This window comes from Hipposideros armiger, unplaced genomic scaffold (genome assembly GCF_001890085.2).
Source record: "Hipposideros armiger isolate ML-2016 unplaced genomic scaffold, ASM189008v1 scaffold_231, whole genome shotgun sequence".
NCBI classification, from domain to species: domain Eukaryota; kingdom Metazoa; phylum Chordata; class Mammalia; order Chiroptera; family Hipposideridae; genus Hipposideros; species Hipposideros armiger.
The window spans coordinates 1,209,331-1,235,349 of NW_017731581.1; the positions used below are offsets into that span (position 1 = coordinate 1,209,331).

At 42.6% G+C, this 26,019-nt stretch overlaps 1 protein-coding gene across 1 annotated transcript in view; it reads right to left on the reverse strand.

Annotated features, from left to right (window-relative positions):
- Nucleotides 1–957: 957 nt before the first annotated feature.
- BPGM (bisphosphoglycerate mutase) overlaps nucleotides 958–26,019 on the reverse strand; it is a 29,119-nt gene continuing 4,057 nt past the window's right edge. Inside the window, exons 2-3 of the mRNA XM_019654815.1 lie at nucleotides 17,652–18,313; nucleotides 958–1,960 (exon numbers count right to left, since the gene is read on the reverse strand). Of these exons, the coding sequence (XP_019510360.1) occupies nucleotides 1,782–1,960; nucleotides 17,652–18,252 (780 nt within the window). The 5' untranslated portion in view covers nucleotides 18,253–18,313 and the 3' untranslated portion in view covers nucleotides 958–1,781. The remainder of the gene's footprint in view (nucleotides 1,961–17,651; nucleotides 18,314–26,019) is intronic.

Sequence of the window (26,019 nt, forward strand, 5' to 3'; positions counted from 1 at the left end):
ACAAGGGAAGATTTCAACTCTAGGATCTTGAGCTGCATTGAGACATGGTCATCCCATGGGCTGGAAAATTGGGAGGCCAATTTCAGGGGTAAAGCTGTTCAAAAATGGTCTGAGCTGCAGCCTGATCACAGGTTTTGATTTCTAGGAAGATCTGGCAGTTGGTAGTTGACTCTGATCTCTGAATTCTAAGGAGTGTCATTTGGTCAAGCAACTAGACTCCGAAAAGGACTACAGTAAACAGTAGTTGGTCAGAAACTTACAGTACTCACATTCCATGTCCTTAGGTATCACAGATGTGGCCAGCTGTGCACAAACCAGGCTCATCTCCTTTTCCAGCCACCTGCATTAGCCAGTGCTCTACAGGTCCCGATTTAAGGATTACATGGAGACCAAGCAGTAGTAAGGGTTTTACAATTAGCTTCCTTCTAATGCCAGTTTTACTGTAAAATGGATACAAATAAGCTCATCCACCCCTGGAAAGCTATAAAAAAAATGGTAAATATCTGTAACAGCTGCAAAATTTTTTCATGACTTGATCACCGAAATATGTTACTTGCTTTGAAGTAAGGCAATAGCTTCAAGAAATGATGACTTACATACCTACAGTACCTGAAAATGTACTATGGAAAACAGTATCCTGAAGATTGATAAGCCATCAATTCTGTCCGTGGCCTCCCCTGGCTGCTCTATGCTACATACTATAATCTTTTACCCTCAGCAGATCAACAACATATGCACGTGACAAGCTGCAATACATCATTTCCTCTGCTCCCGTGAATAAAATTACACCCACGACACTGTACCTTCTCCCTGACCCCAACCTTCCATTTATAGAGAGAATTAGGAGCATCTGCGTGTTGAAAAAAAGGACAACTCTTTTGAGTGTGACAGGGTGATATGAAAAGGAGACCAGTTCAGAGGCCTCGATCTAATTAATATTCATGAATCATATAGAGATACATTTTTCGGTCACAGAACTTTATTCCTAAACCAATTTTAAGTACCCAAGGATTAAGATTCAAAAAACAGAAACAAAACAAAACAAAAAAAAGGGTTACAGGTGTCTACGTGCTGCTAATTCTATAATAGCTGCCGAAGAGAAATTCCACCAAAAATGTCAAGCAAAGGATGTCTCTAGACTACAGACGAGGCCAAGGGCCTTGTTCTGTCGTTGGCTGTCTTGGAGGAACCTTTCTGTGGCCTTCCCATTTCATGGGCCTCCTGTCGTACCTTTCAAAGCATCCCTTTTCCTAGAGGAAAAGACTAGTAATAAATACTTAAGTATAGTGCATTATCGAATATCCTTTTCTATCATCCCAGAAAGTCTTAGTAAATATAGACGTGACCTACTTATTGGAGTAGTACCTGCCAGTGGTGACACGATAATGATTTACTGCATGATGAATACCTGAAACTTTACCTCCACTGATCACTCTCCCATCTCAGAAACTCAGGACATTGATGAAGCCCCACCGGTTACAAGTTTAGTGACGAATTCACACAGGGCCAGCAGGAGAGCGAACCCGTAAGATTTATGTTGCAAGCACTCAAGCATCCTAAAGTCCTTATCTGGGCCAACATAAGTTCCCTAGTTAGCTATACAAACTTTACCCCACAGCCTAGCTCTGGAAAAATCAGGAAAAACCAGGATACGGAAGGTGGGATGGAGGGAGGGATGGAGGGAGGCAAGGAAGGAGGGAGATATTGAGATCAGCACCTATATAACATACTGCATGCCACTCCTTTTTGCAGCTATTCTTAGCCAGGACTTGGGAAAGACTTTATTTTTCAGCTTTTTTCACTTTTCCTTGATCTTCTACTTTCTTAATGGCAGCCTGGATAGCCTCTTGGTCTCCCAGGAACTGGTGAGGCCCAACAGCGCGCAGGTTCTCATCCAGTTCCAGGAGAATGGGGACACCGGTAGGAAGAGTGATGTTGATGATGTCTTCGTCTGAGATGCCTGGAGACGGAGAGAGGAAGGAACAAGGCATTAAAGGCCACCCAGGAGGAAGTTCTGTTTAGCTGTTTAACTGCACATTTACTTAGTCCCATATTAACCGCATGTCTGCAGTCACGCCAGATACTGCGAGGAAGTCCAGCTATAGTCCCTGGAAGCCAAGAACTTCCCAGAAGTTGGAAAAAAAAAAAGAGCTAAGACAGAAATGCACATCCCGTCAAATCTTAGGACAATAAATAAATACCTTTTGGGGCAACTTATTCTGGCTGTTTCCTATTTAAATCTTCAAAGAATGAAAACTATTCTCTCCATGACCACATCAGTGTTAATGATTTTCCACAGAAATCAATTTTTTTAAAATCTGAGAGTGAACCAAGAAGGATTTCTGGGTTTTTTTTGTTTTTTGGTCGTTGTCACCCCCCACACACACCCCCCCCACGCCCCTCCTTTTATATGTTGTCCCCAGGCTGGCTGGAATCTAGTTCAATGGATGAGAATGTGGTTGTTTTTCCAGCCCTGAGCGATGGGAATCGGGAGAGGAGGGAAGGCCTGCCTTGTGAACAGGCCTCATTCTGCTATTGTCCCTGATCATCCCAGCTGACAGGAGGGAAAGGGACGTGTAATGGACAAGTCACCTTCAATTCTTTTTTAAATAAGCTGAATTACAGGTAGATCAACTTTGACAGGAAGAGTTGGAGTAAGAGTAGCAGGAGAAGCAGTGGTAGTTACAATAATTGTACTATTATAACTATTTTTAACAATAAACAGTTAACATAAACTGAATCCATTCTACAGGCCAGGCATTCTTCCAAGTGCTTTAATAAGTACTAACTTATTTAATCATTGCTGCAATCCTATGAGGATATGAGCTATTATTTTCTCCATGTAAAAAGCTCTGGCACAGAGAGGTTAAGCAAGTGACTCAAGATCACACAGAAAGTAAGTAGCAGAGCCTGGGTCCAAACCCAGGTGTCTGTAACTACTGTACAGTGTAATGCCTTCCAGTTCTTCTGAGGGCAAAGGAAGGGAGGAAAAAAGAGGCAGAGTTAAGCAAATTAAAGAGCAACTGAAACTATTCAAATCATCTGTTTTAAAAATACATCTTTGTTGCACAGACTTCTACATCCTAACCCTATGTTTCCGTTCTATATTAATAGCAAGAACCTCAGCGGAGCCAATTCCGAGGAGGGTTCAAGGTTCATCTTTACTTGGGAGGTGACGATGGCAGGAAAAGTTATTAGCAGCGAGTTCTCAATGTACTTTGTCATTTTAATTAACCAATGGTCATAACTAGAGCAGCGGCCAAAAGGCACAGAATCATAGCACTGGATCCCAATCGTTAGGGTCGTTCTTTATTATTATTTCATTTCCAGGCTCAGAAGAGCTCCCTAAGAACTGATGCACACACTGTACCTACTCACCCCGCTATGAAACCATGGAAAGTGCACTGCCCACCTCCTCTCTTGTCAGTCCCCCTCAATAAACTAACTATGTCACTTCAAGTAACTTCTCTGGGCTCCCTTTCCCTCTGGCAAATTAAAAAAAAAACAAAAAAACCCCCACTCTTCCTCTACCACCATCACAAAGGATGTAGGGCAGGAGGAATGAACGTAAAAGGGAACACACATGAAAAAGCATAGCATTGTAAGTACTTCTTCTTTCCCTAGCAGGAATCCTCTTCCGGGTAGAAAATTTAAAGGGTGGGCTACTAAAACATTACTTTGCCCTGCCAAGCCTCTGTCCCCATGCTGCAACCCGACAGAAGATTACCATCCCTAACGAAAGCTGGTGAGAACCGTAATCAGACCAGAGAGCCAGCTGCCTGGTGGGGAGGGTTCTAAGAGCCCTCTGGCTCCATCAGGTCAGAGCTGTCAGCGGGATGCACAGCTGCTGCCACGCGCGTCCCATGGAGACAGCAGAGCAGAACTCAACAGCACGTGGTTGAGAGCCAGGTGACCCGCTGAGTCTTCAGAACCCAGCAGTTCTCACCCCAAATCCAAGGGACACTCCGAAGGTCCTTCAGCTGACCTGTAACTGAGGACCTATCACTTGCCTACTAGTCTGGGGAAGGACACTGTGACCTTGGCAAAGATCTTTTTACCTCCATTGAACTGATTTATAAAATGAAAGAGGATAATCACCTTTTGGCACCAAAGTTCCTCTATTTTATTCCGAATGGTTAAGAACAGCAGAGGTACCTTAGAGGCATGGGAAACATGGGGACACTGACTAGGACCTACATCCATCTATCACACAAATACAGGTTTTCTCTGTTCCAGGGTCTGTAAGCATATTGCTTATTGAATTGGAGAGAAAGATGCATGTTATAGATTTTTTGCTTAATCTAAATTTTCACTGCAAAAATCCTTTCGGTAGGAGACAACTATTTAGTAAAAATGACCATGTTTGGCTGATGTTTACCAGGAGAAGTAGAAATGATGAGTGTACACATCTATCAGCATCTCAGATTCACTGCTTTGGACTGTGTACCTTTACACCGCCACCAACGATTAACCTTTGCAAACGTCTTTGGACCTAGGACTTTATTTTAAAGTGACTAGGCCTCCACTTTCATCCAACATTATACTAGAGGTTCTAGTCAGGGCAACCAGGCAAGAAAAATAAAAGGCATCCAGATTGGAAAGGAAGAAGTAAATCTCTATTTTCAGATGACACAATCCCATGAAAAGCTATTCAGACTAATGCATGAGCTCAGCAAGGCTGCAGGAGAAAAGATTAATATATAAAAATTCATTGTATTTCTATACAGTAGTGATAAGCAACCCAAAAATTAAGTTAAGAAAACAATTTAAAAAAATTTGAACCAAAGTAGTACAAAATTTATACTCTGAACACTACCACAAAACACTGTTGAAAAATATTTAAGGGAGACCTAACTATATGTAAAGACAACCCATGTTCAGGGGTAGGAAGATTTAATATTATTAAGATGTCAATATTTCCCAAATTAACATGCAGATTCAACACAATCCCTATCAAAATCTCAGCTGATTTTTTTTTTTTGCAGAAATTGACAAACTGACCTTAAAATTAATATGGAGATTCAAGGCACTCAGAATAGCCAAAAATATCTTTAAAAAGAACATAGTTGAGATACTCGTATTTCCTAATTTCCAAACTTACTCCGAAGCTATAGTAATCAAGACAGTGTGGTACTTACATGTGCTATGAGGTACTTACACAGGATAAACATATAGATCAAGAGCATAGAACTGAGAGTTCCAAATAATCCCTCATATTTTTGATCAATTAATTTTCAGCAAGCATGCCAAATGAAGAAAGAATAATCTTTTCAATAAGTGATGCTAGGACAGCTGTATATTCACATGCCAAAGAATGAGATTGGACCCCTATCTCAAACCATATATTAAAAAAAATAATTCAAAATGGATCAAAGACTTAGATGCGAGATCTAAAACTTTAAAACTTGTAGAACACATAGGAGTAAAGTCTTCATGACCTTGAATTAGGCAATGGTTTCTTACAAATGACACCAAAAGCACAAGGAATAATTTTTAAAAAAGGTAAACTGGGCATATAAAATTTTTTAATGTTTATATATCAAAGAGCACCATCAAAAAAGTGAAAATATAACTCACAGAATGGGAAAAAATTTTTGCAACTCATATGCCTGATAAGAGATTTGTATCTGGAATATATAGAGAACTACTACATTTCAATAATAAAAAAGACAAATGACCAAATTTTTTAAATGAGAAAAAGATCTGAATAAACATTTCTCTAAAAGAGATCTACAAATGGCCAGTACGGACATGAAAAGATGCTCAGCATCATAAGCCATCAGGGACATGCAAATCAAAACCACAGTGAGGTACCACTTCATATCCACTAGGATGGCTACAATAAAAAAGTCAGATAAGAAACAAGTGCTGGTGAGAATATCGAAAAACTAGAACCCTAATACATTGCACACGTAAGAGTATAAAATGCTGTGGACTGTTTGGAAAACAGGCTGGCCATTCCTGAGTTAAGTATACGGTTACCAAGTTACCCAGAAATTTCATTCCTGGGTATATACCCAAGAGAAATGAAAACATATGCCCACACAAAAACTTGTCATGAACCTTCATAGCAGCATTGTTCGTAATAGCCAAAAAAGGAGAAACAGCCTAAATGTCCATCGACAGATGAGTGGATAAATTAAATGTGATATATCCCTAACAAGGGGATATCATTTGGTGTTAAAAAAAACAAAGTCCTGATACATGCTGCCACATGGATGAACCTTGAAAACACTATGCCAAGTGACAGGAGCCAGTCACAAAGGACCACATACGGGATGATTCCATTGCTATGAAGTGTCCAGAACACGCAAATCTCTAGTGACATAAATAGATGACTGGTTGCCTAGGGCTGGAGGGAATGAGGGGCCTGGGAAGTGACAGCGAGGTAGAGGGTTTCTTTTGAGGGTAACTAAATGTTCTAAAATCAACTATGATGATGGACAACTATGTGAATAGGCTGAAAGCCACTGAACTGTACATTTTTCAGAGGTGAATTGTATGGTATGTGAATTATAGCTCAATAAAGATGTTACAAAAAATACTAACAGATCCAGAGAACTTAAAAAACCAGCTCAAGTCACAAAAGTGTTAAGGTAGTATAATTGGACTTTTTTTTTAAATTCCCAAATCTCAGGACTTCCACTGTGGTCATCCGACTCACCTGTGGTGATTTCCCCCTCTGCATAAGGAGAGAGGAGAATGTCTGGCGCACACACTTCCCTTAGGAAGGGCCTGGTGCTAACAGAACACCAGCACTCAGTGTCCTCATGTTTTCGAGACTAGTAAAAGACATGAGTGGATCTGTCTGATCCCCTTGAAATAGCTAACACTCTGCGATTGTGATGACCCTGGTTGAGGGGTCGCAGTCTGTGACCTTAGAAAAGAGTTCTAGGTCTTTGAAAAGAAGCACATATGGGACTTACTCGTTTGACTGTGGCCTCAGATTCCACTGGATCTAGTCCAGCAGGTCTTCTCTTTAATGGCACCAGTCTTAGTTTGAAGCTCATGCCTATGGCTCAGATGTGTGCAGCCAAATCAAAGAGCCAGCTAATCAAAGGCCATGAGCACTATAATGTTTCACCTACAAAGGAAGGAGAGCTCAACGAAAATAGAAACACCTCCAACAAATAAATTAAAGTTGACATTCCACTTTCATGACTACGCAAGCCATTCACACAGCAGACTAATTGCTTACAAATATTTAAAATGCTTAGACTGGTTACTAATCAGTCAATGAGGCTTGAATGTGAAAACAGCAAATTAGGAAAACCACAGTCAAGCCATAACTCATTGCTCGATTTTGGCGTGAGCCACACTCTTTGTCCAAAGACAGTTAAGCGAGCAGAACTCCTAAAGCGAGAATAACGCATCTGCCCTGGATTAAACCAAACGGAATCAATGCTATATTATGTAGTATCGAGTTACAAACTCATTAACTGGAACATCGCATGGAAGTTAAAACAAGGGGCCAGGTACCACATCTTCTAATTACTGGTTTAGACTTTTTATACAGCATCTAAGAATGTTCTGAAGGGAGGTATCACCGAGTTCTCGCCCTGCATCAACCCCTCTCCCCCTTAGGAACCCCCAACCCTTGCCTTTAATTCTTGAATCTTCATGTAGGAGCATCTAGGCGTGAACTGAGATCAATTTAAATGACTGGGATATTTCAGGTAAGAAATAATAAAAAGTCTGGTGGTAAGTCAAAGGGGCAACAACTCAAAGCCAATATGGGGAGAAATGCAAACAACTTCATTTTCTGCACACAGGACTGTCGTCAGATAGTCGAATCTGTGCCTAAACCCCCGCCCCCCCCCCCCCCCAGGTCACTGCAGCAGGAACAGGAACCACAAACACTTATTAAGATCACTGCAGGGATGGCTGCTTAGCTCAGTTGGTTAGAGTGTGGTGCTAATAACACCAAGGTTGCTGGTTCGATCCCCACGTGAGCTGCGAGCTCCTTAAAAAATAAAAAAATTAAAATTAAAAAAAAAAAGATCACTGTATACATACTGCAACACTCACACTTTGCCTTCTGTTAGAGGGGCTGTGCAAACGCCTACTTCTCCCACCAGGATTTAAGCTCCTTGAGTACAGGGACCATGTTTTGGCCATCCCTGTATCACCCATGCTTATGGAACAGTGCCTTACCCCCTGCAGGAGTTTAGTAAATGTTTGTTCAACTGTAAGAGCCACTATTACGTGTTGGCTGCTAGGATCCGTAATTATTTAGCTAGACAAGCCACTATGACAACTAAATGTATTACATGAGTCTACCTCTTACATATAAATAAAGGCTATAAGGAATAAAACATTAACGAAGAATCCTAATGTGTAGATCCTATACATAAAAGCATTCTGAGGACTTTGTCAGAGGTACAGTATTGGCTGAATTTCAGGGGATCAACAGGAAGACACAGGCTCCTCAAAAATAAGGACCGTGTGTGTCCAGTTCCAGGCGCTGTATCCAGAGCACCTGATGTTACACACCCTCGGCACATCGCTGAAACCAGTGAATCCGAGCTCTCTGGGCTTTCAAATTAAATCTCGTCTTTTGCTGTTGAAGCCTTGATTAAAGGCTGTGCTGCCTTCATTTTCTTACCAAGCAAAAAAAAGAGAGGGTTGAAAAGGTTGAACAAAAGGTTGTTTGTGTTTCGCGCTAAGAAAGTGCACAATTCAAATTAAGTGTGTCTTCCATGTATTTTTGTTTAGCTATCTCCAAAGTATTTGCTCAAAATCTTTGGATGCCAGAAAACAGGAGACAAGGTGTTCAGGGAACTTGATCTGTTATAGGACAAGAAGCCCTACTTCTATAATGCGTATTTTGGGGGATTAAAAAAAGAGGAAAACGGTTTTGATCAAATCATTCAACTGTGGGGTGCCACCCATTCCCCTCACGTCCCTTTCCCAACCAAGTAAGTCACAATTCAAACCCCATCGACGGCTGATTTGTTATAATGAGCTCTGTGTTCTCCTACGGCCAAAATAAGAGCTAACGCACGAGATTCCGAACTTTACAGATGATCCACCTATTTTTAATGATCACTCTTTAAGGTTTGAATGCTATATATGGACAATGTAAAGAGTGGCTGGGGAACAACTGGAAATGGGTTATTTGACTATGGTAACGAGATGACAGAATAACAGAGCTTCTCCTTTAGAATAAGGCAGAGAGAAGAATCCATTTTACATTTAATGTGACAGTAAAATAAACTGCCCCTTTTAAAACTTAAGGTTTCTATAAATCAATTATACTTAACAAGAAGAGAAAGCTTAACCATATCGCTAGGGGATGTGCTTCACAGAAGAAAAGACTGAATTTGCTGCTTCTGAAAATATCACACTAAAATGCCAAAGGTGACTGACTCGTCTGTCCCTGTTCACATGGCACATCCCCGCTGACCTTTCCTCCCCGATTCTCTAATTTCATCTCAGGGCTTCTTTGCCTTGTTATGTGTGCAGCTGCATGCAATTCTTCAGGGATCAAATGGGTCTTTCATGAGCCTCTTGCACGCCACTCTCATTCCAAACTTGAAACTGCCTAGTCCTGTGCTTGAACCCAGACTAAACAATCCACTTCCGCTGGCAAGATGCAGACAGTATCCAATGCTTCGGTCCAGGGTCTGGCTTTTCCTTCAGTGTGGGCCTCAGGAAACAAACAGGAAGTGACTATGCCAACCACAGAGAAAGAAACACACGCCTGTCTGGAACGCTCCTGAGCGGGATGCTTTCGGAGCCCAAGCCTGGGTTAGGAGCTTTTCAGGGTGCTGCTTTATGAGAGGGTTGTCTGAGGGGGGCCCCTGCTTCAACCTGGACTTATTGGCACAGCACAGGTCATTGTTTATGCTGCTAAAAATCAACCAAGCCATCCCTTAAGAAGGAATGTTCTTACCATATAATATCTTACGTCTGTTTTAAGTCTTTCTTCTGAAAGCATTAAGAACTACTATCAAGTTAAAAGTAAAGCAATTCCCAAATGATAATTTAAGAGCAGAGATAGTATATAAATAATGTGACAGGGTAGACACCATCCTGATCAGGCAAGACGCCTACCCTAGATGCTGACATGTGGCTCCCACATTTGCAGTTGTACCAGGGTGTTACCTAGCTCTGAATTCCTGGCCTCTCCCTGTGCTTCCTGTTCTGCTGAGGCAGCAGGGGGTCCCTGTGGACTGACTCTTAGACTAGGTGGTTGCGCAAAGCTAAAAAAGACAGGTGGAAGGCCCAATTAAGAATAGAACTTAGAGCTGGGTGGCAAATGAGAAGAAACAGTTTGGGGGCAGGAAAACATTGACTAAAGGAGCTCACAACCTCTAAGTACAAAACTTCAATGGTTCAGCAGCTTGTACATAACTTCTGATGAAGAAGGAAGGACTTTTGAAGGTAATTCCCGGGGCGGCCAGTTAGCTCAGCTGGTTAGAGCGCAGTGCTCATAACACCAAGGTTGCTGGTTCGATCCCCACATGGGCCACTGAGGTGCGCCTTCCACAACTAGATTGAAACAACTACTTGACTTGGAGCTGATGGATCCTGGAAAAACACACTGTTCCCCAATAATAATAATTAAAAAAAGGTAACTCCCTATACTGACCATAGCTTAGATGCTATGCACCAGCAGCTTCTGAAATCCTGAGAAAGCATGAACAATGCCCTCCAGGTTAGTTTTCAAAGGTACAGGTAGGTGCACACGGCAACTTTCATTTAATTCTACTAATTGGCAAGCTAGTCTATTATTTTGTAAAATAAAAGGCCAGGTCCCAATCAGAGCAATGGTCATTTCACCGGATAAAAGCAGGTCTTTTAAAATCGAGGCATAATTGACATCCAGTAAAATTCACCCTTTTTGGTACACAGAATAGTTCTGCCATCCCCCCAAATTTCCTTGTACCCCTTTGCAGCCTACCCACCTCCACGGGTCTGTTTTCTGAGTGAACAGTCTTTATCAACATGATTACAAATGGAACGATACAACGCACAGTGGCTTTTTGGAGTTTTTTTTCATACAACGGAAATTTTCTCACAATTCTAGAGATATCAAGGTGTTTTTTTTCCCCCCCTAAGGCTCTTCTCCTTGACTTGTAAATGGCTGTCATTCCCCTGCATCTTCACATGGTCTTCCCTCTGTGTGTGTCTGTGTCCAAATCGCCTCTTCTTATAAGGATATTATATCCTTATAAGCACATACTCATTGGAGTTAGGGCCACCCTAATGGATTCATTTACCTTAATCACCTCTTTAAAGACCTTATCTCCAAATACAGTCACATTCTGAGGTATTGGGGGTTAGCACCTCAACACATAAAATTGACAATATATAGTTTTCTGAGCCTGGTTTCTTTCACTTAGCATAATGCAGTTAAGGTTCATCCATGATGCTGAGTGGGTCAGTAGTTTGCTCCTTCTATTAAAGCAGTTTCTTTAAGCAAAACAGCTCAGCAATCGATGATGGATCAAATGAGATTTTAAAATATGACCTAGATACACTGAACAGCAGAGTAAAGCACAGTTTGGAATCACAGCTTCCCAGTGAGTTCAGAGCCGTATTCCGGTTTGTACATTAAACAAGACATGTATGTATAACGCCTAGAAGTATGCTTGGCATACAGCATGCACTCAAAAAAGAAAAGGGCCAGCTTATATAGCTGTAGTAGGTCCACCATTCACAGGCTACAATGTAAACGTCACTCAGACTACAATGTTAAGGTAACAGCAAAAACCATTTAAGACTCACTGAGTTGCATCTAATTACCTCTTTATGGTTTTACCTCCCAAGGATGCTCTTGACTCAGCTTCTTATAACATAGTATTCTAAACAAAAACTAGATCCAGGCAAGGGCTATTTTTGCAAAAAAATAAATAAATAAATAAAGCCCAGGTAGTCATCATGTGTAGGCTCAGTGAACTGGGTTTGGGCGTAGTTCACAGCCCCATCTAATTATCATGCTCATGGCCAAGTCATCTGAGGTCTGTTTGGGTTTCTTTTTCCTTCAACAGCAGTTGTGCTCTTTCCCACAAATGAAAGAAGTGTCCATCTGGGTTTGACTGCCTGTAGAGTAATGTCACAGCACCAAATAGTTGAGAAACGAAATAATGTCCTAAGAATCAACACTCACCATTGTTGAGGTACATACAATCTTTTGGGTTGTCGAAAAAGTCATGACGCATTTTTTGCAACAAAAATACGTTATGACTTTTCCGACAACCCAATAGAGTAGATGAGTAACACAAGAAGACTATCACCAGAAAGATCTTAAGACACTTTGAGGTTTCAGGGTCAACCAATATTCCAGTTAGTTATTTGGGTCACCATTACTCCTACCCCAAAGTTACAGTCTTTAAACAATAAGACAGCATTTTTAAGATCTGACGACAATATGCTGTCATTGATTCTATCAGTTTCTGACTTCTTCCCCAGCAGAAGACAAAATGCTTTAAGTCTGTCAAGCAGTACAAACACCATATAGGGAGAAAATGCTGCAGCTCCTTGAAAAGTCCTGTTTTATAGGGGGAGGATTTTATATAAACATATTTGGAAAGCATGACTAGGAATCAGATGAATCTGAAACCACAAGCACTTCTACTTTTGTAATCAATACAAAGAATTTAGCAACTTTTCTGTTTTTAGGACATATGGAATCTGGTTACATCCATTTCGAGGACTCATTCTTAATATTCGTGGGAGCTAACATCTTTATAGTAAGGTGACCATATAATTTCTCATCCGAGCTGGGGCACTTTTCAAACTGAAAGGAGATGCTATTAATGATTGGACTGGGATAACAGGTATCGACCAGAAAATGGGAGTGTATGATCATATAACTTTATAGTAAAAGTGAATTGGCAGTTAGATAGTAAATTTTATGATGTGTGTTTTTTAATACAACACACACACACACACACACACACACACACACACACACACACACAAATTGGCAAGCAGTCTTTCCTGTAAAGACGAAAATCTATATTTTCCCCCTAAAGAGAGATTCACTTAATTTTTGGAGTCTTGAAAAATTAGCATCCAAATTCAATGAAATGTTTTCTTTTAGGCTGGGAATTTATCAAGTACCACATGAAGTCCTATTTCTTGAGCTCTTGAGCTCATGACAAGATAAGAGGTGTAATATCGAAATTCCTAGTCTAGTGAGCAAATACATTTAGAATAAATTTCAAAAGGGATAAAATCTCACCAAACTAACAGGAATGACATGGGAGCAAGAACATATACTATTTCTTCTGATCTTGGGAAAGTCACGTATGCTTAATTCTTATCACTGTGACCCAGAATACTTGAATCTTATGCTTTAATATATACTACTAGAGAAATTCCATTAGTGGAGAATGACATTTAGAGGACTCCTAAAACAAGAGAGAACTGATTTATGAAATGATCCAAAAAATTATGCCAGTCTTTTTCATGCACGTGAAATCATTTCTTCCATATCAGGCGTGGGAGTAAGTCACTATAGGGAGTCATAGCAACATCAAAGAATTCATGAATCTTAATAGTACCACCAGGGGGCACTATAGGCCAAAAAGGAATAAAGTTGCCCTACCCAGGTCGGGTGAGCAAACATTTCAAACCACCCTTTTCCAGAGTGGCTGTACCCATTTGCAATCCCACCACAAGACAAACGAACAAAACAGAAACAGAGACACAGAGAGCAAACTGAGGGCTGCCAGAAGGGAGGGGTGTCGGGGAGCTGGGTGAGAAAGGGGAAGGGATTAAGAAGTACAACTTGGCAGTTACAGAAGAGTCATGGGGATGTAAAGTACAGCACAGAGTGGCTGGCGGAGTGGCTCAGTTGGTTAAGAGCTCGCTCAAGAGTGCAAGCTCTGAGCAACAGCAGTTTGATTCCCAGCCCCACTTGAGCAGCCGCTTGAGCTGCCAACAGGTGGCAGGATGGCTCAGCTAAAAAAATATAATAATAAAGTACAGCATAGAGAATATAGTCAATAATGTTGCAACAACTATGGATAGTGCCAGGTGGGCAGATTCTGTCTTTTCGGCCAGTGTTTTCCTCTGAATGTCTGCTGTTCTCCACGGTCGCCAACCCTACCGTGTCCATTCCCTAGCTCCATCACAGCTCCTCCTTCTCAGACATCTGCCAGCCCTACACCTTTTTTCTTCTTTCACATACTTCCTACTCAAGTCTCTCCATTCAACTTACCTCTTCCAAGATGAACACCACTATTTTAAATCAGTTATCCTCCAAATAAAACATTTTCTATAAAGCCTGTTTATAGTGATAGGGATAGGAATTAGAATTTAAGGCTGCTTCAATTTCATTAATCTCTGAAAGGTAATTTATTTACAGGCAACCAACTGAAGAAAGAAATACCTTCAGAAAAGGGTGAAACAAATCCTGAAGACTAAAACCCTGCTAATTTCTCGGCGATCCCTATAAATCCATTTCTGCCCCAGTGGTCAAATTGTGTTTTAATTTCTTCCTTATTCTCTATTCCACAGCCATGCTTTCTACTTCGTTAGCACTTTTATATATTTGCCCTGAACTATTGTCTTCCTAGGCCAATTCTTTCCTCTTTCAATCCTGTGGATTACATTATTTTTGCAGCTTTGAGACAATTCACGTACCATTCAATGCACCTAATTAAACTATACAATTCAGTGGCTTTTAGTATATTCACAGCTGTACAACCATCACCACAATCAATTTTAGAACATTTCAACCACCCCAAGGGGAAACCCTGTACTGTCATGCCACCCCTCATCAGCCTCCCAATGCCACCTCTATCCCAGCCCTAGGAAATAATAATCTACTTCCCGTCTCTATAGACTTGCTTAGTCTGGACACTTGATATAAAATGGAACCCAACACTATGTGATCCTTTGTGAATGGCTTCTTTGTCTTTGTGACAATTCCAAGGTTCATCCATGTTGTAGCATGTATGAGTACTGCATTCTTTTTTATTGCTGAATAATATTCCATTGTATGGAGAGACCACATTTAATTTATCTAGTCATCAGTTGATGGGCCTTTGGGTTGCTTCCGTGTTTTGGCTATTAGGAATAATACTGCTATAAAGTTTTGTGTACAAGTTTTTATGTGAATATCTATTTTCATTTCTCTTAGATATTGTTATGGGTTGAACTGTATCCCCTCAAAAAAGGATATTCTGAGGTCCTAACCTTCAGTATCTCAGAACATGACCTTATTTGGAAATAGGGTCTTTATAGAGGTATCAAGTTAAAATGAAGTAATTGGGGAAGGGCCTAGTCCAATATTATGGGCGTCCTTGTAAAAAGGGGAAATTTGGATAAGAAACAGATACACACAGGGAGAATGCCAGGTAAACACGGAGGTTGCAGTGACAGATCTACAAACCAAGGAACCAAAGATTTCCAGCAAACACCAGGAGTTACAAGAGGCAAGAAAGGATTCTCTCCTAGAGCCATTATAGAGAGCATGGCTTGACCAAAATCTTGATTTAGGACTTCTAGCCCCCAGAAAATTAGTATCTGTTGTTTTAAGTCACCCAGTTTTGGGTACTTTAATTACAGTAGCACAGGGAAGCTAATACCTAGGAGTAGAATTGCTGGACCATACGGTAACTCTGTATTTACCCATCAAGGAACTGCCAGATTGTTTTCCAAAGCAACGATGCCATCCAATTGTTTTTCAATAAATTATTAATGGCTTCAAAACCCCCCTCAAACATAGAAAGTAAACTTTTCTATGTGTAACCATGCTTTCCACAGGTAATTCTTCCTCCATCGCCACTATGTCAAAATCCTTTCTGCCCATGTCAAATCCTTTAATCTTTCAATCAGTTTTCTTTACCACCGTTTGCTAAATCTTTCAATTTCCTTCAAAACAGAACATTAACAAATAGCTAAATCATCGATGCACTAATAGGAGGTGGCATCAAGAATGAGCTATGGTTAGGGCTGCAGAAAAAACTTAGAGATATAAACCTGAATATATGAGAGTAAATGGTGCTCAGCAGGAAATTGTTTTTTAGGGAGGTTTTCCTAGCTAAGACAGGGAAGAAATGAGGACCCTCAAGGAGATGATAACATTTTCTTTCAGGAGGGGAGTCTGGCCACAAAGAGACCTAAATCCCATCTCTGGAAAACAGAATTGGCATGTGAGAAAGAATACATCTGCTGGCAGAAACTCTGAAATTCTGAATTTCAGTTTTGTTGTTGTCCTAAGAGGAATGAACCTCAACTCGTCTTCAAACAATAAAGTACTATAGTCCAAAAATGATGAAGTTATATATCATTTGATTAAATATCTGACTATTCTGAACAAGGAAGAATAGAACCCTTTACATAGTTGAGTAAATAAGATACATACACACACACACACACACACACACACACACACACACAGATGGAGCACCATGTTTAGCCAATAAAGTTTTTAATAGCCAATAAAGTCTGTAGATTTTAGATTTCTGCACAGCTAATGGATGCAGGTATATGAGTAATGATCTGGCTCTTGGCCAACGTTATAAAAATTAGGGGTAAAAAACACATGTTAAAAAGTTTATAATAAAATCTCATAAAGATCACTTCATTTTGTTACCAATAACCTATTTTCACTTACTCCACATGCAAGGTCAACCTTTTCATTTTTCACGGCCTCATATAGAAAAGTAAAGCAGAGTGTAAAAAGAATGTTCGAGAACTATATTCTAACATCAGTAAGTTAACTGCTGACAGTGACGATAGGTAGAAAAACACCAGACAGAGCAGATCACTCAAAAAAGCACAACCATCTAGGATGATTCAGTGAAGAGACAAAGGGGATTAAGCAAGCCCCTGGAAATGTCACAGTGCCAATCACTGATGCCCAAAACTGGTGAGTTTGAGGCCTCGAAAGAGTTCATTTATTTAGTTCTGGCGTTTAAGAGAAAGGTAACAATACATTTTAGAATACATTAAAATACAATATCAAGTAGTAGTGAGGTTACTGATGATCTCTCATAAGCCATCTTTTTGTTTTCCTCCCCACTAACTTTCTCTGAATCAATGGCTAAGCCTCGTCTGGAAAGAGGGGTCTAGAACAAAAACATATTTCAGGAAACTTAGGGTCAGAAAACACACCAATAATTGTTTAAAGTTGGAAGAACATGAGCAAAGTTGAAGCCTAGATAATTTTACTGATCTTGAAAGATTCAAATAAACAGCTTTACTTTGAATTCCATTTCTACAGAAATATCTTCCCTCCCTAGCCTCCTTTCATCTTACTATAACACAAGCCACATAATCCTTTGCATCAGTGGTTTTCAGAGTAGAGAACCCTAATCAACAGTACCAGCATCACCTGAAAACTTCTTGGAACTGCCAATTGTCAGGCCGCAACCCCAGGTCTACGACTCCGGAAACTCTGAGGGGCAGGGCCAGCAACCTGTGGTCGACCAAGCTGTCCCTCCAGGCGACTAATGCCGGCTCAGGTTTGAGAACCACTGCTCCAGATAACAGGGATATAAAAGGCACAGAATCTTTGATTTTGAGAGCAAAATGATTCATAAAAGACTAAGTGACAAAAGAGAGTAGGAAAAGTCTAGCATATAAAACTGTGCGTCATTAGCTCAGAAACCATGCCTTTGCTGGATTAAGGCCCAGCTATACCACTTAGCAACCTCTAACCAACGGCAGCGTAAAGATGGTATATGTACCTTCCAGATGTTTCAGGAGTGCCCTACTGCTATTTCCATGAGCAGATATCAGAACGGTTTTGCCACGTAACACTTCAGGGGCAATCCTTTCATTCCAAAAGGGAAGGAGTCTCTCCAGGACATCCTTCAAGCTTTCACACCGCGGCAGCTGGTCCACGGGCACATCGCACACTTTATACCTCCGGTCATTGTAGATTTCGTGGTAGAAAGGGTGAGACTCCTCGATGGGCGGCGGGGTCACGTTGTAGCTTCTTCTCCAGAGCCTCACTTGCTCCTCGCCGTGATTCAAAGCCATCTGCTCCCTATTGAGGCTGATCAAGGCGCCGTAGTGACGCTCATTCAGGCGCCAGGAGCTCTCCACGGGTACCCACTCCTGGCCCAGCTCTTCCAGGATCAGCCAGGCCGTGTGGATGGACCGATTAAGGATGGATGTGAACACAAGGTCAAACTCAAAGTTGAGCGCTTTGAGCTGCTTCCCACAGTTCCGGGCTTCCTCCATTCCTTCGTTGTTAAGTTTCTGATCCACCCAGCTACAAAAACGATTCTCTTTATTCCAAGCACCCTCTCCATGTCTTAACATAATCAGTTTGTATTTGGACATACTGATGGCGGAGCGTCCCTCGTGCCTTCAGATGGGCCAAGGTTCAACGGCAGAAAAACATCTGGAAAGAGAAGAAACAAAAAGGATGCTGTAGTCTTCGTTTAACTGATTACCTGGGAATGAAAGCACCACTTTACAACACCGTTCTAAAATAAACTAGGATAATTCCTTTGAACAGTTCTGACATCAGTCATCTGGCAACTCATCCACTATAGCGCACATAGGCATACTCTACAGATAATTAATTACAGGGAACCTAGTTGGCTTAAATTTTCTGATGGCTAGATAGCATGTTAATTGTACGACGTAAACTAACAGAACGCTTCATTCTAATGGCATGCTGCGTTTCCACCAGATCAAAAGGCACTTGATGCTTACAGAAGAGACGACTTAACAGAATGAGCTGTGGATGTCTACAAAGATGAGTGGTAGCTGGGAACTCCCGGTTCCTAGCAGCTGACTCTAGATCCAAGGCATCTTTCTCACTGTTTTTCCTCTGGTGGAAAAAGAAGAAATTACCAGTCTCACCTGTTCCAGAAGTGATTGAACATGTTAATTCAATGACCCACCACACTGATCTGGTATGTGAGTCACTGATTGGTGGCAACTAGCTCTTCGATGCCACAGGAAACCTAGGAAACCTAGGTCTGAAAACACAGCAATGAGGCTACATCCCATACGAGAAAATCTAAGGCTCCACATTCAAACAACATTAAAAGGGACTTAAAGCAACATTCACACCGGACATGGTACTCACCTAAATCATCTCTCCCCTGCCTCAAGACAGAGCTTTGGGCAGGAATAAATCCAGATGCAAAACAAGCTATCAAGTGCAGGCAGCTGCGAGGTGCTGCCTGCAGAAACAGATTAACAGAAGCAGGTCCACAGGAGTGAGAGGAAGCTTGGTGATAAGGAGGCCTCCTCCTCCTGCCAACCCTCAGCTACCCTCACACGCCAGCCGCATCTCGGTGGGAGAAGAGCCTCGTGGAGTGGAACAGGCAGCCCCTAAAGTGCTCTGAACTTGCTCAGTTAAGCTGCGGACCCAGAGACCTGCTGGGCGCCCTCTGTCCCCTAGAGGATCTGCTGCCAGGCTGCCTCAGCCTGCCCTCCCGTCTCCTTGCAGGGGACACATGGACGCTGACGAATGCTGCTCAGCCTTCACGCCCAGGGCTCTCCACCTCCACCCGGGCCTTTTCCACACTGGGGAGTAAAGATTAGAGGCACCGCGGGGCCTGGTCTTCGGCCATTCTTGGCAACTTCCATGCACTGGAGATTTTCTGTCCCACTTAAAACTGTGATTCAGCCAGTTACGTAACAATCAGTGCCCATGTTAACTGCCATCTAGATCTCGCGTCTTCCTTAATTCCTAGAGATTCTGAAGGGGGACCAGGGTTTTAACAAGAAGGCTTCATGTTTCGGTGGAAGGCAAACCAAGGGCTGAGGAAGAAAGCAGGTGGAGGTGATCCGCGGGTAGTTGGAAGGCGGCAGCCGCGGGTTTCCGCTTTGCCTTTGCCGTCGACCATCAGGTTTGAAGCGTTAGTGCAAATGAGGCAGGAAACAGCCTGAGCTCAGGGCTCAGAGGAAGCCGCTGCCTCTTCCCTCAGCCCCGAGGGGCAGCAGGGCGGCAGAAGATCAGAGACTGGCATGAAGGCACCTGGCAGTGCTGGGCTCCATGATGACTGGCGCCCAGAAGCAGAATAACCATGAAGCTAGTGAGGCTCAAGCTTTAGGGCCGCTCACTGGAACGAAGTCCTTCTCAGGCGCTGGGAGAGGCCAAACAATGAATTCACATGGATGAGTGTGAGTGAGTGAGTGAGTGTGGGTGTGTGTGTTTTACAAAACAAAGATATTTTGTACTGTTTCTTTAAAGACCCCAATCTACCACGTGGTAGATGCTACAGGCCCATCAGAAACTGAATCCACCTCTTTATAACATCTATTGTCTTATTTTTCGGGGTGCTGTGGAGGAGAGGGATGGAGAAAAGAGAAGCTATCAATTTCCTCTACCTCCGCCCTTCCTTTGTCGCATGCTAATGAGCTATTTTCCCTTCAGAGGAAGAGAGGTTTGATGGACAAATGTTGTAGGCAGAAGAACTTCTCCATCATCCTCTGATGATGAACTTGATCAAAGGAACAAAAAACAAAATGTAGCAATGACATCATGGACACTGAGGTACCTACCACCAAGCTTTGCTGTATTTTAATCTGCTACATCTGCTTGCTTTAAGGAATAAAACAATTTCTCTTGTTTTCCCCCCCTCAAAATACATCTACTGGAGCAGAGTATGAGTACTGCGGCCGGCGACTATCCAAATACAGCCCCTCCCCTCATTCTGGTGTCCGGGATGGGAAGAGGGTAAGACCGAAGCCAGTGCCTCTCTCAGGTAAACAAAAGTCACTTCTCTCTCCTCTCCTTGCAGCTATCAACTGACTTTTCCCATTTAATTCACTGCTGAGTATTTACAAAGGAGCTGCTGAGGTTTAAAGTTGGCAAGCTAAGATTTTAATCATCGTGGGAGCTGGTATCCTGTTTGCCAACAAACACACAACGCTAGTCAGTTTGATTTCAAGTTTAAGGCCTGGGCTGCAAACTCACATGTGCCAATGGCCAGGCCGATGTGTGAAAGGCAGTGGTGCTGGGCTACAAGGGTGGTGGCAACAGTGGTGAACTCACAGGATACTGCTTTCCCGATGGACACCACCCCTGCGGTGTAACTGGACGAAGCTTTGGCATAACCTGGTCTCACTGAACTAAGGGTACGGTTCTTAGCCCTTTCCTGGAGAACAGGAAGAAGACGGAGACAACTGAAATCAAAGATTGGAGAGAATGCAAGACTCGGAGTCAGACCACAGAGAGCCTACAGATTCTCCTTTGTTTTTAGCGTAAATGAATGTCTTCTTTAAAAAAATTAAAATGACCATGACAGCTCCTAAAAGTTCATATACTAAAACCCAAGGAGTAGCTATTCCTTAGCTCTAGCCTATTTCCCTGTGAGACGGAAGAACTGGGGTTCCTAGACTTTCCAATTTTCAAAAACACTGGAAATGTGCATTTTAATGTGACATCTGATATAAATACTGGCGACTCCTTTGAACACATTTGTAAAATGTGCGCTAAACAAAAGATGTCTGCAGGCTAGATGGAGTCTGCTAGAGTATGACCCGTGACTTAAAGGGAACTCTCCCCCTGGCCACAGCTGAATGGGGAGGCCACCATCCCCCAAGGAGACAGACCCCAAGCTTCCAGGCTCTAAGCCCAGGTTTCTTCTGTTATTGTTCAACAAGCTCTTTCAGAGGACACACCCTCTAATCCCTCTAGCCCGGGTTTCCTTGTCCCTGACCCACCTTCATCAAACCCACTGCCCCTTCCTCGCAGAGCCTCAGCTCTGTCATCAGACTCCCACTCAACTGTCGCACTCGTCCTGGAACGCTTCCTCCGGCTGAGCTATAACCAAGCTGAAAACCGACTGATGGCAAAACTACCTCCCAGGTGTCCGCTTCTCTTTAGTGGGGAGTGTTTGTGCCTCATATTCTGGGGCAGGGGCAGGTGATAAACAGGGTCCGGCTCCCTCCCTCTCAATGGTACTTCCTGATGAAATGCCGCCACCTCACCATTTTGTGGGGGAGAGCTTTGATTCTGAGAGTCTTGCTATCTCCCTCACTTATTAGCTGCAAACCTCCTGAAAGCTAAGTACCCTATTTAAAACCCTCAGTTACTTCCTGTTGATCTTAGGATAAAGTTTAGAAATCCTTAATGTGACCTGCAAGGCTTTGCTTTCATTTCCTTGAGCAGGACATGTTCTTTCTTGCCTCAGGACATTTGCACATCCTGTATTCTACAGGAACCCTCACCACCCAACCCATCATCCCCTCCCCTCCATTGCCACTTCACTCCCTTCTGATTTTAGGTAACCTCTAGTCATCCTTTAGGTCAGCTGTGTCCACTCAAAATATAATACCTGTCCCATACACCCTCTGAAATGTTCTAAACGCCACATTAAAAGGTAAAAAGAAATAAGTGAAATGAATTTTAATAATACATTTTATTTCACCCTGTAAGTTCAAAATATTATAATTTCAACATATGATCTATATAAAATTCTTAATGAGGTATTTTACATTCTTTTTTATCATAGTAAGTCTTTGACACCTGGTGGATACTTTATCCTGAAAGCACATTTCAGTTTGGACGAGCCAACATGTCAAGGGCTCAAGAGCCAAAGGTGACCAGCTCCTACTGTACTGAACGGTGCCTCTTGAGAGCTCAGCTTAAATGTTATTTTCTCTAGGCTGGTGACTCTCAAACTTTAAAGTGCATCAGAGTCACTAGCAGAACTGGTTAAAACAGATGACTGGACACCCCACTTCCAGAGCCTGACTGAGCAAGTCTGTGGGTGGGGATGGGGCTGAAATTCACATTTCTAGCAAGCTCCCAGGCGATGCTGATACCGCGGTATGAGGACCACGCTTTGAGAACCTCTGATCTAGGCAGACTTCTCTGCCCGTCCTCCTTGCCCATGAGGAAGTGGTCAGATCTGCCTGGTATACGCTCTTACAGCGCCCTGCTTTCCAACCCGGGAGCAGTGATGGGTCACTTGTGACATATCACTGGTTCAACATCTATGTGGCCCATTACACCGTCAGCTGCATCGTGGCTGGTCTTACTGTTTTAGATCCTAGCATAACACTTGACACATACCTAGGTACTTAGTAGACAGGTTTGAATCAAAGTCAGCTAGGCAAAAATGATTGTATTGTGCTAACGAGGCAGAGGCTCGACAGTTTTCACGGTATTTACTAAAGTAAAAAGTCAGCGGGCAGGCCTGAGGTGTCAGAAAGCTTGAACTCAAGAATCCCAGCGGCAAAGCCGGAGCCAAGAATCACCATCCGTTATATTTTTGTACTCTTTACAGTTTAGGATGTTCAGGAATGGCCGTCATCTCCAGAGAAAAGAGAGGCTCCAATTAATTTGCTCAAAAACATACAGCCACCCAGTGCCAAGCCCAGGCCCTCCTCCCCTGATCCCGGAGCCCGTCCGACCTCACCACTGCAGACTTTAGAGAGTCTGGGTTTGAGGAGCTAGGCTCCCTGGGCTTCACTTCACAGGAGCATCTCCAGTCACAGCTTGTCCTCCCAAACCCAGGCAGCACACTTCATAAAATGAACACAAACAAGGTGAGGGTCAAGAAGCACTCGGCTTAAGACTGTTCTTGAGAAAAACCTCAAGGCACAAAGTCAAGTTGGGCAATCGTCGCCCCGATTTATAAAGAGGTACCCTACTAAGAATATGGGTATATACTCCCCATGCTCAAATTAAACGCTATTTATTTAAATCAAGCCTCGTTTTTTTTTGTTGTTTTTGGTAAAGCTCTCCATCCGGGAGTTGGCTCTTAAGGTTCCTCATTTATTCCTCGGCGAGGGTTACCAACACTTGAATTAAGCACTAATTTTAGTCAACGATTTACTTCATACCAACAAGGGGGCCCCCCAGGTCACGGAATTATCATAGCCCAGGCTTCCTTCTTTTTTAAAGTATGGTGTGGCTCCAAAAAATGACTAAATCAATTTACTCTTCTGTGACTGTACCTCACCTTCCCACCCCTTCCTCTCTGCTATTTTTCCTTCCTTCTAGCCATTATTATTTTTTGAGTCCCCTGACACTTAATGTGCGCCTTGCCCACTCCACTGAAATGGTCTCTCAAAAGACTGCCAATCAGTTATTTCTTAGTAAGCGGAGACCACCTTCTCTCGGGAGTCACACCCTGAAGCTGACTACTTCCATCAAGGAACAATATTCTTTAAGATTTTGTGCTCTATGTCCCCCAGCCCTACTCTTATGTATCGGGCCTCTGCTTCCCACCAGTGACAGTGCTTTGAGGATGAAGTTACCACACGATGGCAGAGCAGCTGACATTGACGGAGGGCTCACCATGTGCTTGGGCCTACTTGGGTCCTTAACCACCGCTCTGTGAGGAGGTACTGCGAGAGCTCCTATTTTACAGACGCAGAAACTTAGGAGGGGAGGTGACACAGGCTGTAACTGGCAGCGCTGGAGTGCCGTCGCAGGCAGGCTGGACCCCAAAGTCTGTAGTTATGCTCTGACCCAATCTGCCACCCTGCCACACTGGCACCCAAGGCGGTGTCCTCGGACCTTGGAAACCCAGCTTCCGCACTATTTCATCATGTTGAAACGGGTGGTTTATAAACTGACGACCCCAAAGGCTCAGAAGTCTCCCCAGTCTGGTCAATTCATTCATTCTACAAACATGTGTCGCAACCCCCACGTGAGCATGGAACAATGCTAGGTCTGTGAGGAATACAGAATCCAACATGGATTGTGTCATCAAGGAACTAGTGAGGAAAAGGTGACATGTCTGCATGTGTATGCATGTGCGCGCCCGCGTGTGTGTTTGTGTGTGTGTGTGTGTGTGTGTGTGTGTGTGTGTGTGTCACTAAAGCAGAAAGCAATCCACAGCACTCCATTCCTAAGGGAGGTGGAATAAGACGTGATTATTTCTGAGGAAGGCTGTGGACACAGCACTCCTTCAGCTGGATTTGGAAGGATGTTTAAGATTTCAATTTATAGAAAAAGGAAAAGGAATGCTAGCCTAAGGGAACAGGGAGTGGAGGCCAGGGGACAAAGGCATATGTTAAATGATGGCCCATTCAAACTGACTGGAGTCTGGGTGGGGTGACCGTCCGTCCTGGTTTGCCTAACACCGTCTTGCTTTAGGCCTGTTCCCCCAACATAATAATTACAGGGCCCCTTTCACACTTGCATGTCCCACTTGGAAAATTATATGAGTACAGGGTATGACGAGGAGGTAGGAGACAAGCCTAGAAAGATAAGACTGAACAGTGGCCCCACAAGGGCCTTGTGCCAAAAAATGCAGGCTCTTCTATAAGTATTGGGACATCATTAGAGGTTTAATAATGTGTATCTTAGGAGGATCAGCTAGCACTTACGAATACAGAGATGGGAACGCCAGAGATATGAATGCTTGTGAGGCTCGCATAGCAATTCTGGTAACATATAATAAAGATTTGCATCAGGATAATGACTGCTGAAATGTCATAGAGATGATGTGAAAAACACTACAGCTTAGCTCAACTTTTTCTGTAAAAGGTCAAACAGTAATTTTTAGGCTTTGTGGTTTCTGCTGCAATTAATTCTGCCATTGTAGCCAAAAGCAGCTACAGACGATGCCTAAATGAATGAATAAGGCTGTGTTCCAATAAAACTTTATGTATGAATATTGAAACTAGAATTTCATAATTTTCATGCACATGAACTATTGTTACTCTTTAGTTTTCCAGTACCTGATACCCTACTCAGATCCACTAATCGCACCAGCGTTTTTTGCACCTTTAAGCACCCTGTCATGGGACAATCCCAACATTATGAAATCACCTGACTTTATTCTTGGCAAGAACTGCAACTATCTTGAGGAATGGAACCCATTCATATTGTTTTTTATTCCTCACAGAGTACAATACTGAGTACCTTTGAATCAACCTGAGTAGTTTACTGTTGCTTAACTGAATTATGTAATAATGGGTTCAAGGTAAAACTATAGAGAAAAAATTATTCATCTTGTTAACCAACTTCAAAAGGATACTCTGTCATTTTGACAGATTTTACTTCTACTAGACATCTTCATAAATCATCACGGTGCCTCACACTTCAGATGGATGTATATTGCTCAAGAAGGGGTGCTAGGCAATTGCCTTGGCAATAAAGAAACAAATAGGTGATTCAAAGGGAAC